This window comes from Solanum tuberosum, unplaced genomic scaffold (genome assembly GCF_000226075.1).
Source record: "Solanum tuberosum cultivar DM 1-3 516 R44 unplaced genomic scaffold, SolTub_3.0 scf00040, whole genome shotgun sequence".
Taxonomy (NCBI): domain Eukaryota; kingdom Viridiplantae; phylum Streptophyta; class Magnoliopsida; order Solanales; family Solanaceae; genus Solanum; species Solanum tuberosum.
This window is the reverse complement of record NW_006238964.1, coordinates 1,292,995-1,310,108: the sequence shown is the minus strand read 5'-3', so window position 1 is coordinate 1,310,108 and position 17,114 is coordinate 1,292,995. Positions and strand designations below refer to the sequence as shown.

General features: G+C 33.0%; 2 protein-coding genes across 4 annotated transcripts in view; both read left to right on the top strand.

The window, feature by feature from the left end:
* The window catches only part of LOC102588648 (protein ROOT HAIR DEFECTIVE 3), a 12,318-nt gene extending 7,459 nt beyond the window's left edge, over nucleotides 1-4,859 (top strand). The window contains exons 16-23 of the mRNA XM_006342923.2: nucleotides 614-738; nucleotides 1,402-1,664; nucleotides 1,750-1,846; nucleotides 1,946-2,107; nucleotides 2,523-2,627; nucleotides 3,035-3,129; nucleotides 3,224-3,320; nucleotides 4,227-4,859. Of these exons, the coding sequence (XP_006342985.1) occupies nucleotides 614-738; nucleotides 1,402-1,664; nucleotides 1,750-1,846; nucleotides 1,946-2,107; nucleotides 2,523-2,627; nucleotides 3,035-3,129; nucleotides 3,224-3,320; nucleotides 4,227-4,472 (1,190 nt within the window). The 3' untranslated portion in view covers nucleotides 4,473-4,859. The remainder of the gene's footprint in view (nucleotides 1-613; nucleotides 739-1,401; nucleotides 1,665-1,749; nucleotides 1,847-1,945; nucleotides 2,108-2,522; nucleotides 2,628-3,034; nucleotides 3,130-3,223; nucleotides 3,321-4,226) is intronic.
* Nucleotides 4,860-9,989: 5,130 nt separating this feature from the next.
* Nucleotides 9,990-15,988, top strand: LOC102588108 (protein HOTHEAD-like). 3 transcript variants are annotated; one of them, XM_006342922.2, is made up of 6 exons: nucleotides 9,990-10,195; nucleotides 10,914-11,280; nucleotides 13,718-14,028; nucleotides 14,128-14,513; nucleotides 14,717-15,285; nucleotides 15,604-15,988. In XM_006342922.2, the coding sequence occupies exons 1-6, from the start codon at nucleotides 10,108-10,110 to the stop codon at nucleotides 15,656-15,658; spliced, it is 1,776 nt and encodes a 591-aa protein (XP_006342984.1). In that variant the 5' UTR covers nucleotides 9,990-10,107; the 3' UTR covers nucleotides 15,659-15,988. The 3 variants fall into 3 exon arrangements, with proteins under 3 accessions (XP_006342984.1, XP_015162239.1, XP_006342983.1); XM_015306753.1 differs by having other exon boundaries at nucleotides 10,911-11,280; XM_006342921.2 differs by having other exon boundaries at nucleotides 10,908-11,280.
* Nucleotides 15,989-17,114: the final 1,126 nt, after the last annotated feature.

The window sequence follows — 17,114 nt, the reverse complement described above, 5'->3', positions numbered from 1 at the left end:
TACTAAGACCCCCCCCCCCCCCCCCCCCCCCACACACACACACACACAGAGGTCATAAAAAACGATCAAGGAGTTGATACCCTATCTCGTGCAGGGAGTCTGGTTATAAAAACTGTTGATTCTCTGGGAATAGTCTTGTAGAGCTGACTATGCTTCTCTTAAATGTCAATTAGTTGAAGTAGTTGCTTATTACTGATGATTATTTATTGAAATGTTCACTTGGGTTTGCAGGGTAAATTTCTGATGTTTTTTGTTGCTATAGCGTACCTACTTCTATGCCTTTTTGGGTGCATGTGATTTGAGCTGTTATGACTATTGATATGTTCTTCTTCCCTTCTCTTGTAGAAATAACAACTTTTCTGGTTGGAAATATCAAACCAGAATAATTTTTGCAAAGAGATTGGTGTATCACTTGCTGATTTTCAGCATTTGTAGGAAACTAGTGTTCATTAATATTTCTCTTCTAAAGATCTTGCCGACCTTGTAGTTAATGAAATAATGCCCAAAGACTGGAAAGCTTTAATAAGTGATATTTTGTGCGGGAAATAAAATGTTGAGCACAGTGTCAGCATCTTGCCTTTTGAAATCTGACAGCTGATGCATTATTTTGTAGATGCTATTATTGACCAAGCAAAATGGGACTCATCTAGAGTGAAGGATAAGCTGAGGCGTGATGTAGATGCTCATATTGCTGAAGTTCGCAGTGCCAAGCTGACTGAAGTGACAACCCTCTATGAGGTATGTAATGTGACAACCTTTATAGTTTACCATTAAGTGTCACTTTGTAGCCAGAGTCTCCTTACATTTTGGAGGGTGCTCGTTTCTGAAGCTAGCTTCTGAGATTGAACAATGCCCAAGGTCCATTTTCTTAACATGATATTAAAGCCATACCAATCTTTCCCTGTTGTTTTGTTATCCAACGATAAACCCTTATGTTATTCAACACATCAATGTTTGACCCTTGTGTTGTTCACCTCCAAATGTCCAGAGTGTGTTTTGGTTGAGTTGGTAAGGGTCCCACATCGGACCAGCGCATGGGATGTCATCTCCCTTATACCTCGCCTTCTCATGTAACTTTCGAGGTTGAGTTAGGGCCAAAGTTTACTATATTAATGTGACTTTGCGGAACTCACTTCATTTTTTTGCAGTGTTCTGTTCTAGGATTTTGAGGTAAAAAAATGGGCGTTGGCATACTTGGGATGTTTAAGATTCCCTGATTAAAGGAACATGTCATCACTTAGTTGCCTCTGATAGCTCAATTAGCTGGTCCCAGATGCATATTATTTATAACTATTTGTTGTTGTTAGAGGATCCTACATGATAGCAAACAAGTGGGATGACCATTTGATTTTAAGTTCAAATGTAAGTTTATCCTGGAACTGAAGAGAAATTCTTTGTTAGACAAAACTGAACGAGGCATTGGCTGGACCAGTTGAGGCTCTTTTAGATGGAGCTGGTGATGATACATGGCCAGCAATAAGAAAACTGCTTCAGCGTGAGACTGATACAGCAGTCTCTGGTTTTGCTGCTGCACTTTCTGGTTTTGAAATGGATGAAGAAAGTAGGGATAACATGGTTTTGCGGTTGAAAGATTATGCACGAGGAGTAGTTGAAGCGAAGGCAAAGGAAGAAGCTGGAAGGGTCTTGAGTCGCATGAAGGACAGGTATGGACATGAGTTGATCTTTGTTCTACAGCTCTGACATACACTATTTATTATAAATATGCTGAGAGCTGAAAACTATTGGCAGGTTTTCAACATTGTTCAGCCATGATCAGGATTCTATGCCACGAATTTGGACTGGCAAGGAAGATATTCGCGCAATTACTAAAACTGCACGATCAGCTGTATGATTGACTGACATAAGTTCCCTTCTTTTGGTGTGTGATTTCACGTGTCAATTATTACATCTAAGATTGTACTGACTTCTCTCGATTTTCTCCCAGTCTCTGAAGCTCCTGTCAGTTATGGCTGCAGTTCGCTTGGAAGATGAGGGTGACAGTATAGACAAAATACTTATAGTTGCTCTTGTAGATGGAAAAGCCGGTGCTTCCTCCTCAAAGAGCATTACATCAGTTGATCCTCTGGCATCTAGCACTTGGGATGAGGTAATTCGCTTACTTATGTGGTTTGTCTTGGAATGCAAGCAAAAAAATTGGCCAACGAAAAGGGGAAAGATAAGATTCTTTCCATTAATAGGCCAGTCATCATTACACAGTTCAGATTGTAGATATTTTGTTTGGGATCTCGCTGGTGATGACCATCAACTAAATTATGTGAAAATTTGGATTGAATATAATACAATCAAGTTCTAAACGTACACGCTAATCTCCACAACATTGTCTGAGGTGTTCTTTGCTTCATCTTAATGATTTGATTTTTCTACCTGAAAAGACTACAAAGGTCCTAAGAATTTTTTTCCTCTTTAGGAACTAGACTTTTTTTTTTGTATGATTAAGTAATCTTTGCGTGGTATAGTTCAGCCCATCAAAATTTTCATCTTGTGGTCAATTTATATTGCAGGTCCCTCCATCAAAAACTTTGATTACACCTGTCCAGTGCAAGTCTTTGTGGAGACAATTCAAGACGGAGACTGAATATGTTGTTTCACAAGCCATTGCTGCTCAGGCAAGATATTAGATTCTACTCTGCATCTCTTTCTGCTTTTCTGACGGTGCATTCTTTTATGTTGTTTGATTGTCGGTTGAATCTCGAGAAGTTTCAACAAGGGTAGGAAGGTATTGTAAATGCTGGCTATATTCACTAAATAATGGTATTAAAAACAGTTGAAGTGCTATCATGTCCATTGAACACCCGAGATTTGTTTTGATCAAAGAGTGGGATGTACCTTTTGGTACTAGGAGGTTGATTGTCTTTCATGCTAGCTGCTAGGTGTATGAATTCTAATTTTGTAGTGCTAAAAAGTCCGATAGTACCTATACACCTGTAGGTTATGTTCTGGCATCAATAATGTTTATTTGAAGTTTTGCCCTTCGTTCTTGATAACTTCTGATTTTCTCTTATTCAACTTTCAGGAGGCTAGCAAGAGAAATAATAATTGGTTACCACCTCCATGGGCAATTGTTGCCATGGTTGTTTTGGGATTCAATGAATTCATGACACTTTTAAGGTATTCCTTCTGACTTGTAGTTCATGATGCCCCGCTATATTTTACAGTATAACATGGTTTAACTCTAGCTCATGCGGTTTTTCTCTCTCTCCAGAAATCCTTTATATTTAGGGTTTATATTCGTCGCCTATCTGCTATTTAAAGCTCTTTGGGTGCAAATGGATATCTCAGGCGAATTCCGCAATGGAGTTGTAAGTGCTGAATCTTCTTTCTCAGAGTTCTATTGTTTGCAAACTAGAAGCAATTCAACCAAATAACTTTTGTAGACTCTTGCTAGTTGCTTCTTAAAAGACTTAGAACACTGATGATTTTCAGTTGCAAATGACGTTCTAAAATTCTGTTCCATATACAAAAAAGAAGTAATGAAGTTGTACCCTTCGGGGTGGCCCAGTGGTTTGGGCTTGAGACTTTCATGTTGGAGGTCTCAAGTTCGAAACCCCTTGCCAGCAAAAGCATGGGGTTTGCCTTCTGAGTCGAGCTCGTCACACCGGGCTTGCCTAGTGCGGGTTACCTCTCCTATTTGGTTTGCGAGCTATTGCATAGGAGCGAGGGTTTTACCCTGTGCGCACCCAAAGGGTAGCAGCTGCGGGTTTCCCTTGTCATCAAAATAAAGAAGTAATGAAGTAGTGATCTTCCCGTGGTGCTTCTTTTCATCAGTCTGTTATTTTCCTGGAGATGTTTTACCTAGGCTAGGTAACTAGGGGAAGGAAGATAAACTCATAAAAGTAGGAGATGCTGGAAGGGAAATAATTGCCTTTCATTTTCTTTTCTGATCATCCAAACAAACACAGCAACAGAACAGAAAATCTTGTAACTTCTCTTTTCTTTATCTGTTTCCAAGCGATGCAAGGAGTAGACATTTGTGGTCTTTCAGTAGGTTGTTATCTCATTTGATTTTCCAAGGGTGAAATAGATTTGACATTTCCTTTCTATTTTTGCGATGTTTTATACTTCACTGTTTATATTGTTATGTAAGTCAAAACACAACCACTCTGGCTTAATCTTCTTTATCCACTTAATTGCTTCATTCACAAATGTGGAAACTTATGAAATAATGGTCTTCTCGGGAATGTGATCTTCTATATGCATTTTGGCAGCTTCCTGGACTTCTCTCTTTATCCACGAAGTTCCTTCCTACAGTCATGAATCTTCTTAAACGACTAGCAGAGGAAGGGCAAGGTATGGCAAATGGTCAACCTCAGGGTAACCCTGCTCTTTCGTCAAAGAGCTTCCGCGGTAGCACAAACGATCACGGTGATGTATCAACCAGTGGTACATCCGAAGTAACTTCAGAAAATGGAACAGAATACTCTAGCTCCTCATTACATGACAAAGCCCAGTAAGCTATTGTTTATAACACCCACTCTTATTCTGCGACAGCAAAGTTTTAATGCTCATCCAGACGTGGTATGGTGCACAATTATGCTTGATTGCGGCTAGCACTATTAGAGACAAAGCATATGAAAGAATCAGACACTGAAGGCATTGATTTTTGTACACTGAATAGGCTGTGTTTTAATTCTCTCTTGTTCTTTTTACAGTTGATTTTATTTTGTTGGTGAACTAAGAGGGCCATTCTTTTCTGTGTTGTTTCATGTTTGTTATCATTCTCCTTGTTTGCCATCAAAATTTTCTTGTGAGAAGCCTAATATAATGTCTGTATTTTATGGATAAGCTGATGAAAGATATCAGAAACTATATTTTCTAATGAGATGGGATTTTTGTCAATATTATTAGTGAATCTCTGAAATGTTTTTCTTTTTGCTAAGATTGTGATGTAAAATATGTGCATCTAGGGAAGAGTGAAACTATATCCTAACACCTTATGAATTTGGTTGGTTATATGAATTCTCATTGTCCAGGTTTCTCCATTCAAAGTTTTTATTTGTATTACATCACGAATTGTTAAGTTTTGCGCTAGCCTATCGTAACCCTCCTCTATATGAGCTTGAGAAGGACAAAATATAAGTTCGTTTGTAATCAGTTATATGAATTTTCATTGATCATGTTTTTGTATCTAAGCTCTATATGTTAGCGTATGGTAACCCTCTAACTTTTAGTAGTTTCTAGAATGAGCATCAGAAACTAGTAAAGCCATAAAAAACAGGTGAATTTCTATTTTTAGGGTAGGAAGAGTGTATGGACCACCAATTATTGAATTTCTAGGCTGTAATATACATTATTTATCTAGCTATATATTGCTATATATATTAGTGGTTAGTCTTTTCTGCCAATTTTGTCAATTATTATTTGTGTAATTGCTGAGTTGTTATTATTATGCTATAATTACTGAGCCACGTGAGAAGCCTATAATTGAATGAGTAAATTGATTTTTTCAAAAGAAGAAGAAAAAAACCCACTTTTCCCAAGCCAATTATAAGAACTATACTACACTCTCTGAATAGTTGTCACATTTATTTCGCAAGTTAATTTGACTAATTTTAAAAGTTGAATTAAATTTTAGATATTAAAAACTATACAAAAGTATTATAAATTACAATTTTTCTCATATCATATGATAAAAAGATACATCTTAAAATATTGGTCAAATTTAATTATTCGAGATAGGACTTGTTTTGGAGTTTATGGTCAAATTGTTTTTTTTTCACTGTTTTGACAAAGACTAAAAAGTGTTAACTTTAGGAATTTTTTTTTTAAAAACCAAAGTAATTTAATGCATATTTAAAGAGAAGCTATTTGTATCAACCCTCAACCATATGAACACCATTTTTGTTATTTTCTAAAAAAAAAGTGACAAAGATATCTGGTCCAGCTGGGTGCATTTATAATATTTCTTAGAAAATATGTGTAGTTAGTTTCAAAGGCCTATTTCTCTAGCATCTAACTATGTTACGTGATTGAATACTTGGAACATACATAATCATAATATTAGGTAAAGGAAAGAAACTTTTTTTTTTTTTTTAAGTTTCTCATCCGATGTTCAATATCTGCATTAAGTTTGACTAATTTGTACTCGCGCATTGTGAAAAGGATTTCGAACATGATTTTTTTTCATATTCAAGGCTCAATTCGAGATTTCTAGTTAATGATGGAGAGAAATATTGCCGCAAAAAAGATTTATCAGCAATTGAGTTAATGATATTACATTTATAGTCGCTAAAGCCTTTAGCGACATTTATATAATGCAAGTTTTCAATACTCATATTTATTATTGCCACTAAATATAATATTACAACAAATATATTATTACCAAAACATCCTTTATTTGTTATCATGCCCGTCAAGAAATTAAAGAGAAAATGTTTTAATTAATTAGCAAGTCAAGTAAATTAAAAATCAAATTACGTGTAATTAGTTGGATCTGTACTGAGCATGAACTAGTGGACTATAAAAGAGAATGGATAACGTATTTGAAGAATCCCAATAAAATCTGTTGGACACAATATGTAATTTTATAAATGGAGTTTGAAGAAGATATGATATACACAAAGTTTATTTTTACCTATATGAGTTAGGGATATTGTTTTCGATATATCCCAGAATTTTAAGCAAAAGGATTGTAAAACAACAAAATACAAAACAAATTCAACAATAGGTAGTAATACACATTAAATAATATAAATATTCATAGCTGTTGGATTTCATTTATTACTGCAAACTAAAAATGTAAGTTCCCTTTAATTAACCAACAAAGGAAAAAAGAGAGAAAATGTAAAAGAGGAACAATTAACTTCCAGCTGGATGGATGGGTGAAATAATAATAATAATAATAATAATAGTAATAATAATAATAGTAATAGTAGTAGTAATAATAATAATAATAGTAATAATAGTAATAGTAGTAGTAGTAATAATAATAATAATAATAATAATAATAATACTAGTGCAAAAGGTAGCTCCATTTATTTATTTTAAGAATGTATAGCTAGATTTATTTATTTATTATGAATGTAGCTAGATCATGAGCTAGCAAGCAAGCAAAAAAGGTGAATTTTTATTTTTAATCCGTTTTAAAAAAATGATTATTTTCTTTTTCTTACATTATTTTAGCTTTAACTTTCTACCTGACATGTTTAAAATTACAAAAGTAAAAATCATCTTAACACATTTGACATAATTTAATTTAAGACCATAAAATTAAAAACTTTTCTCTATTTCTTATATTCAGTAGGAAAAAATTATTAAAAAATGACTAACTCACTAATATCTATATCTATAAATATATAAACCATTAAGTGGTCGGTGAAAAAGGGACATACCTGAAGAAGGAAAAACAATCTGCTGTGCTAACTATATTAGTATAATATGCAAAGACAAATAATATATATTTTATATATATTATATAATATAGTTATATATGTAATATAACATATCCATCTCTTGGTTAAATCACCTATATATATATATAAACTCAATGATTAGTGACTGACAAATAGTGTAGTGTAATTTTATATATTCCTCCTCCTCTCTTGGAAGTTGGAAATTGTTCATTCTCAAAAATGTAGTTTGGTTGTCCACATGATTAAAAGGCGTCAAATAATCAAAGGTTTTGATTTTAAATTTTTCTAATTATATATGAAATCGTTTTTGTTAAAGAGAGTTTTACTTTTTAATATGAAATTTTCGGAAACAATCTGAACTAAGTCGGAATGGATATAAAATATCAGATAAAAAATCAGCAAAAAATTAGATATGTTGAGCTGAATTTGAAAAAGTGCGCTAAATTGATAAATCGACCAATTTGTCGGGTCATATTTAATAAGTTAATTTCTTCACCTTTCATAGATTTGAGTCTTTCTGAGTACATAGTTACTTTTATTAAGTAATACTATACCTCCTAATATGAAATTTCCTAGCACAAATTTGAATTTAATCGAGCCTAAAATACCAAAAACCAAGAAGAAAAACATAAAATATTTTAATTTATTCTATTTAAATTATATTCCAAAATTATATAAAAAAATTTACAGCTTTCATCTCTGTCCTCCTTTGATAAATCGATCCCACAATCTTAAAGTAAAACAAAGAAAATATCTATCACTCTCTGGCCAAAATCTTTGAATTTATTGCTGTGTACATGTTTGGATTAGATTTTTTTATTTTATTTTATGAAATCATTTTGAATTTTACCATTTGAATTAAGTCAAACAAACGAATCTAATACAATTCAAAGTGACTGTACTATATTTTACCAAAAACTTGTGTAGTTGTGTGTCCTCTCTTTAATAAAAGTAGTACTCTCCATATATCCATGTTTATTCGTATTGACTTCTCACTGGGCTGTTCAAAATCGAATCGAAGCTGATAATTCGAATTGAAAAAAAAGTAATTAGTTTATCCGTAATGGGTTACTAGTTTAGCAGTTTTGATAACGGTTTTGATTTTTTTTGTTATCGGGTTATCAATTCTTAACGGTTTTAGATTTTTTCTTAACGGTTAACCGATAATCCGATAGTAAATTAAATAATTATATTTATACCATTTTGTATATAAAGTCCTTGACTTAGAGTTTGGTTTCCTACTTTTATTTTTGGTTGTCCCAAACTCTTGGATATTTTACAATGTAAAAGTGTTTGCTTTTGAGAAAGACGTAACTTGTGAACTCATGTGCATGGTTCATTTGGTTTGTCACCTTGTTTTAAAGTGATTTTCAATGATTTTTTTGTGTCAAATCTTAACAGTTAAACCGATAACGATCAATAACCGATAAATCAATAATCGATAAGCCAATATCTTAATGGTTCTATAATGGTTTAGCATCTCTACAAACCAATAACCAATAAGTCAAACCGATAGACTTCAAAATCGAATCGAACCGAACCGACCGATACGGAGCCCTACTTCTCACATCTCTTATCAATAACAAATTAAATAACAAAATTTTATTCATTATCTCTTTTGATTTTCTAAACTAGATAAATAATAATGAGCATTTATTTTTAATATAGTTGACAAGTAAAAGTCTACGATTTTTTATTTTTTTTAAGGTCTTAACGCTATATATACATGGTGGTTTAATAATAGTGAGCTGTCATGAGAGGGAGAAGGTAATAAAAAGTATTATTTTAATTTTATTAGTAGGTAGATAGAACTGAATCGAACTGCCAATATGAATGCATTGATGATTCAGTGTAGCAGTTGGCATTGATTTCCCACACCATTAATGGCCTCTCTTTGAATTTAATATACCCACCTAGCTCTTTCAACGTTAAGCATCCATTCATTTTTATTCGTCCAATATTAACTTGTTTAAGAGTTGTTTGTAATTAGTTAAAGTTATGCAATGATTAATTATGAGTGAATCAATCTGTTATTTTATGTTGATATTAATTATACATGTATTAATTATTTCATCTTTTATCTTGTATAAAATAATAATAGCCATATATAGCTCAATGCACAATGTACAATATATTGTGAGTGATAAGCATCGATTCATTTTTAGTTGTCTAATATTACCTTGTTACAACTCTTAAGAGTTGTTTGGTAGCTAGTTAGAGTTATGCAAATATTAATAATATAGAGATTAGTTATAATGAAATTTATGTATTATTTTATGCATGTATTAGTTATTCCATCTTCTATCTAACATAAACTAATTAACACATAGATCCCCTCATAAATTGTACATGTATTTAGTTATCTAAATTGTCAATCAAATGTTAATTTAATTCATGCATGAACATTTTATTTTCTATCTACCTATCAAACATTGTATAAGTTATACGAAAATTAATAAATAAATAACTTGTTTCTCATCCAGCTATCAAACAACCCTTTAAAAAATAATAAGTAGAATGTTTGGAATGAAAGTGTACATCTATTTTTAATATATATCGTGAACGTATACATACATTTTGGTAGAGTACATTAATTAGTAGTGCTATATATATATGTTGGACACACAAAACAAGGCCAAGGAGAAGAAGCCACATAGATAAAAGGTTGAGGTGGGAAGGTTCTTGATCTCCTAGGAGAGTAAATTTGTGTGTTAGTGTAGTTTGTGTCTGAACTCAAATGGCTGTGGTTGGTCCTCTCTCTGTGATTTTCAACCTTCTTCTCTCTTTACTTGTATGCCATCTCCACTTCACCATTCTCATTCAAGGTACCTTACCTTTTTCTTTTCTTTTTTCTTATAGCTAGGGATTTGAATTTCATTCCCTTTTTCATTTTCCATAGTTTTTTTTTTGTTCGTCAAAATCGAGGCAATACTATTAAATCCCCTTTTCACTTGTTTAATTTCTTCTAATGAATTGATCATCCTCATCTATAATTCTTGTAATCATTACCACCTTTTCTTGCAATTCTTCAAAATCACTTCTGCTAATCTATTAGAGATCGATACACTTAATTAAATCGCATCATTTGTTGTTTAAATCAATGATATCTGATAATTTTGTTGCTTCGTTCGTTTCAATCTAAGTGTTTTACTTTTTTTTTTCTTTAAGAAAATGTCTTTTTACTGTATTTGGAAATAGTTTTATTTAAATGTTTGAAGTGTATGGTCATATCATGTGAATAAACTGTTACATGAGATGATCATATTTAATTTAATTATATATTATCACCCATAGTAATTACTTAACCCCTCCTGTATAATATTGGTCTTACAGATGAATTCAAAATTTTGAAAATATTTTCAATATTAACTATTAAATGCATCTCACTTTGCCATTCTAATTTTTTAATATGTATAAAATATTGAATTCAGTTGAACGGCCCTTTGTGTATCATACATTGAATCTGCGTTATAAGTATTATTTATTTGTCGAGTATTTTCTTCTATTTAATTCGTAAGTGGTCCTGATTTAATGCAGCAGCAGGAGAAGGGAGATGGGAAGATAAGTATCCATTTATAAGAGAAGCAAGTACATTTTCATCATTTTCAGATTTTGGTAATTATAAAAATTCATATGACTATATAATAGTTGGAGGTGGAACAGCTGGTTGTCCTTTAGCAGCAACATTGTCAACAAAATTTAGAGTTTTATTAGTTGAAAGAGGTGGAGTTCCATTTACAAATGCAAATGTGTCATTCATGCAAAATTTTCACATCTCTCTTGCTGACACTTCATCTACTTCCGCTTCACAATTCTTCGTTTCTACCGATGGCGTTTTTAATTCTAGAGCTAGAATTTTGGGCGGAGCCACTTGCATTAACGCCGGCTTTTATACTCGCGCTGGTCCAAGGTACATACATTTCATTTTACTTGACTCATATATTCAAAAAAATTTATAAGTGCGTCTTTAGTCTTGTAAATTATGTGTCAAATCTAAATAAGATAATCAGATTGAAACTGATAAAGAATGGAGGAAATATTAATAAATAATTATTTGAATTTCTGAAATATAAATAAATAGATTAAATTTAATGAAACGTGTCAAGTCAATGTGAAACGATTAAATGAAACGTACACTTCTTATCTTATTATGGATTTAATTTATATGTATATTGACTCGTAAAAAATAAAGATAGCTCTAAAATTCTCGCTAAATAATCGTAGCTAATACGATTTTCTTAATTGAATTAATAACAAACTTTTATTGGTTAGCGGTACAAGTTGTCCTTTATTTTTTTTTAGTGAAGGTTATGTCGTATAAAAAAATTTCTTATATAATTAGTGCATTAATTTGTTATGATAGGTCATTTCTCTTGGTAGGATAACTATAATTGAAAGGGTGAGTAGTTGTAATCATGATTATATTTTCTTTGAGTCAAGAGAAATACTCATATTTTATCTTTTACATTTTATGTAGTTGTTATCATATATAGACAAAAATAAAAATAAAAATTCTACAGCCTAATTTTGGATTATTCATGGCTGTAATTTGGTGGTTGAATAATGAATTACTCCCCAACTAGAAAAGTGAAATGAGCATGTGGTTTTTAATGCCAATAAATTTTGGTCATATTTTTGTACTCACGTTAAGTTGATTTTATTACTTCTTTGAACCAAACAAAGAACAAAAAGTAGTGGTTCTCATTTTATTTAAAAAAAGAAAAGAAAAGTGAAGATGAAACAAATAAAGAGAGGAAAATACCCACCTATTTCACTATTTGTATGACCAAAAATGTGTTACTTCCTAGTTTCTCAGACTATTTTACTTTTTTACTATACTAAAAATAAATGTCCATTTTTATTTCTTCAGATTGAGATAATTTATCACTTAGTATTATTAATTATAGTCGTCATTGTTTCTTGAAATGTGTGTTAAGTTAAATCTGGACAAGTAAAAATGGTCGGATGGAGTATTAGACTAAAATTTGTTTTATAAATGAAAAAAGATCGAGTTAATTTAGAGAAACTAAATTCATTTCTATGTCAATATATATGTCATTATCAAAAGAATGAATACTAATTTCAACTAAATGTTTTAAGATTCAATTAATTAATGTGTGCATTTACAGAAATATTTTCCACTTTGGTCAGCCTAAGTACACGACCTTACCAAACATGATTTAGACTTTTAAAAAAAAAACTCAACTACAATTATATTCCATTAATTGTCGTGTGAGACCAAAATATTGGACCCATTACAAACCTTTTAGTTATAAATAAAATATCCTTTCGATGACCTTATAATGTGAAAAAATAATAATTTAAACTGATAGTGCATACATAACTAAAACTCTTTTCATTAATCCTTTTGTCACTACTAAAAACCACCATTTCCCCATTGAAATTTGTTACTAAAAAATTGTTCAATAGCTATTCCCACATGTATATTGATTGAATCAGTTATGAAGCTTCCCAGTATTTTAGTGAGAATATGTTTTCCACCATGCATCTTCCAAGTAAGTAATTGGTTTGATAGGAAAATCATATTTTATAACACAAATTTCTTATTGATTCACCGCGCTAGTAGTGTGTGGACAAGCTTTAAGGCATTATCCTTGATCAACTAACAAAGATAAACTTTTAATAGAGTATTTGAGACATATATATGATGTTTGTCTCCTTTATTTCTTAGCCATGAAATAAAGATTTGGTAGGGAATGCAAATGCACAAATATTTAAAGACAAAGCAGAAAATGAGTGTACACAGATAAATTGAGGCCATTATCTATTTAAAACAGGCCAACTACCAAACTTATATAGTCATTTATTGAACTTATACCTATCAAGGACAATAAAATTTAAGTTCCCTATTTATGATGTTTATTCCGTACTATTGTTTAAGCATGAAGGTTTATGATGAATCCAAAGAAGTAGGTGCACTAGCAGTTAATATCTTGGCCTAATGCTAGCTTGCGTCATGCGTGTGCTAAATATAACTCGTCGCTTTCAGTGGTGGAGCTAAAAAATTTATTGTTTTCTCTTTCGAAATTGAGTATTGTTAAGTAGATGATATGTTTAAGGAGTGATAATTTTATGTCCATTAAAAAAAATAAAAATACAATGTATATCGGATGTTTCTTGAGAATTGAGCACTATTAAGAAGAAGTAGTTGGAAACAATTACTATCTTTTGTCTTGAATTCCTAAAGCGACACTTGTTTTGGGACGGAGGGAGTAAATCAAACAGGCTCTCTAGGTACAGAGCGAGTCACAATTGTTGTGTTGAGTTATAAAAATTGATTGTAGATCATACATGTTGTTGATGTTGTGATTTTGTTGAACTTGCAGTTACATTGAGAAAGCAGGATGGGATTCTAAATTGGTGAATGAATCATATCCTTGGGTTGAGAAACAAATTGTTCAGAGACCAAACTTGGCTCCATGGCAAGAAGCAGTAAGAGAAAGTCTACTTGAAATTGGTATCTCACCTTTTAATGGATTCACTTATGATCACATCTATGGAACCAAGGTTGGTGGGACCATATTCGACCACTACGGACGTCGTCACTCTGCTGCTGAACTACTTGCCTCTGCTAATCCTAACAAGTTGGATGTTCTGGTGCATGCCACAGTTCAAAAGATTGATTTTGATACATCAGGTACATCTCGATTAGTTAACATGTTGGTTAACCGTAACCTGAAACACGGAATATGCGTTATAGTAGTAGTGATAATCGGATTGAAATAATTATACGCAGGAAAGAAGCCACGGGCAGTGGGAGTCATTTTCAAAGATGAAAATGGGAAAGTACACAAGGCATTTCTTTCGACAAGGAAGGGAAGTGAGATTATAGTGTCATCTGGTGCAATTGGGAGCCCTCATATTCTGATGCTTAGTGGAATCGGACCAAAGGCCGAGTTGGAAAAGTTCAACATCACAGTGGTGCTTGACAATAAGTTTGTTGGTCAAGGCATGTCAGATAACCCCTTGAACACGATCTTCGTCCCCACAAATAGGCCTGTTGAACAGTCACTGATTCAGACTGTAGGGATTACTAAAAAGGGAGTCTATATTGAAGCTAGCAGTGGATTTGGGCAGTCCGGAGATAGCATCAGTTGCCATCATGGAGTTGCTTCAGCTGAGGTTAGTAGCAATGTTTCAACTTCTATCAATCACATCCTGATTGGATTGTTGTTTCCCGTTGTTTCATAATGTATTGTACTGTATGTTACTGGACACTGGTAAATTCACTTAAATATAACTCTCTTAATTGCTCAGTAGTACTACTCTCTACGTCCATTAATCACGGTTTTCCTAACATTGTGTCCACATTTTGGAATAACCAGATTGGGCAACTGTCCACCATTCCTCCAAAGCAGAGAACAGTAGAAGCAATCGAAGCATATCGAAGAAGCAAGAAAAACATACCACACGAGGCGTTCAGGGGAGGTTTCATCTTAGAAAAGATAGCATTACCTTTGTCAAGAGGGAACATTAGCCTGGTGACTACCAATCCTGACGACAACCCTTCCATCACCTTCAACTACTTCAGCCATCCACGTGATCTAAAACGATGTGTAGATGGTATACGCATTATGGAGAAGATCGCGAAATCTAAACACTTCACCAACTTCACACAGTGTAACAAAGAGACACTAGATAGGCTGCTTAACATGAGTGTCCAAGCTAATGTTAATCTAATACCAAAACACACTCATAACACCGAGTCCTTAGAGCAGTTCTGCAAAGACACTGTGATCACAATATGGCATTACCATGGTGGATGTCAAGTTGGAAAGGTGATCGCCCCCGATCACAAGGTTCTTGGTGTCCATAGGCTCCGTGTCATCGATGGTTCAACATTCAAAGAGTCGCCAGGCACAAATCCTCAAGCCACAGTGATGATGATGGGCAGGTAACATCATAATAATACAAACTACTCCCTCGGTTTCAAAAAGAATGTCTCTTTCCTTTTCTGACAACTCTTTAATTCTAACATTCCACATGACATGTTTAAGACCACAAGATTAAAGGACATTTTGGTACGTTCTACATATTTTTAATTGAAGACCACAAGTTTCAAAAGTCTTCTAAACTTTCTTAAACTCCGTACTAAGTCAAAACCAAACAAACAAATTGAAACGGAAGGAGTAACTAACTTGCTATATGACACTCAACTTAAATCATTTCCTGCTAATTGTCTCATGATTCTTTATTGTCCCATTTGATGCAGGTACATGGGAGTGAAGATTCTAAGAGAGAGATTAGGAAAAGCAGCTGGTTTGTAAAGACTTAGACAACTTTGAAGTAGAAGAAGATTAGACCTATTCTTTAGTTTGTTTTGTTAAGGGGTTGTTGAATCAAGTGGAAAGAATTTGCTGCTTCTTTTTAACCAAAGACTGCAAGTCTTTACCATTCTAATTCTTGGCAAGCAAGTGTGTAGTCTGTCAAGATTGGCTTGCCATAGAAAAAAGGTGGTTCTGTATGTGTGTGGTGGGGGGGGTTGGAATTGAAACATTTTGTGCTGTTGTGTTCACATTGAAATGTGTGAAGTTCATGCTTAATTATTAGCTAACCTTGCATCTATATTCTTATCTCTAGGTATCAATCTTTTTGTACACCGTCAGTGCATATAACTTCCTGTATATGTTATTTCATGAATTTGACTCGACTTGAAAGTATTCGTCCTTGCCTAGAGAGTTTTACTAATAACTCAAACAATAGTCATTAGGTTCATAAGGCAGTGAATAGACACAGAAGCAGTAACCATCATGCTGTAGAAATAGCAATGAGAGTTCAATGAAACTGCAAACAAACAAGTTTTAAGTGAGCAAAATGAAATCATGATCTTTTTTTATAATTAGTGTTGATTCTGGATCTCAAAAGAAAATATTCATACTTGTCAAATAGTAATGGTCAATTTGATTAATTTCCTGAGTGAAGGACTAGTAGTAGGGGTCTGGACTTGTGGCCTAGTGGTCACAACAAACAGAAGATTTCAGAAAAAAGAAGAAAAGGAAAACAGACAATAGAGAAAATATTAGCACAACAAAAATACCCAGCATAGTCACGCTACCTCAGACTCAAAGGTAGAGAGGTTGTTTCCAGTTGACCCTCGGCTCAAGGAAAAACAGTCCAAAGCAATAACAAAAACAACAGATAGTATTTTATTTTTTTTGGTCGAACAAATATATAATGTTGTTTGCAACAAATTTTAAACATATGGAAATAAATAAACCACATAAATAATATCTGACGAAACATAACTTTATTGATAAAGATTGTGGGTACAATTCTGTTCCTCCTTTGATTCTACTCTTCTAAGATTTATCCATGATTCGAGGGTCGTTAGTGCGTATTTCTCGAAGTAGGATGATTTAGATTTGACCTCTATAATCAATTTGCGGAATATTCGAGATCTTGATCTTTAAAAATATCCAAGAGTTTATGGAATATTTTGAGATAAAAAACAACAAATAGTAATAGAACAGAAACTACAACAAAAAAATTCAATAACCGAGGTACAAGGAACAATATATAGTAACATAAATCGAAGGAAAAGAAACTACAGGAGCAATACTACGACTACTAATATGAACAAACAATGCATTACTACGTACTAACCTTCTACCCGAATTCGGTAATTCCACACCCTCCTATCAAAGGCCATGTCCTCGGTAAGCTAAAACTCCATCATATCTTGTCTAATCACTTTTCCCCAATACTTCTGAAAATAACCTCAGA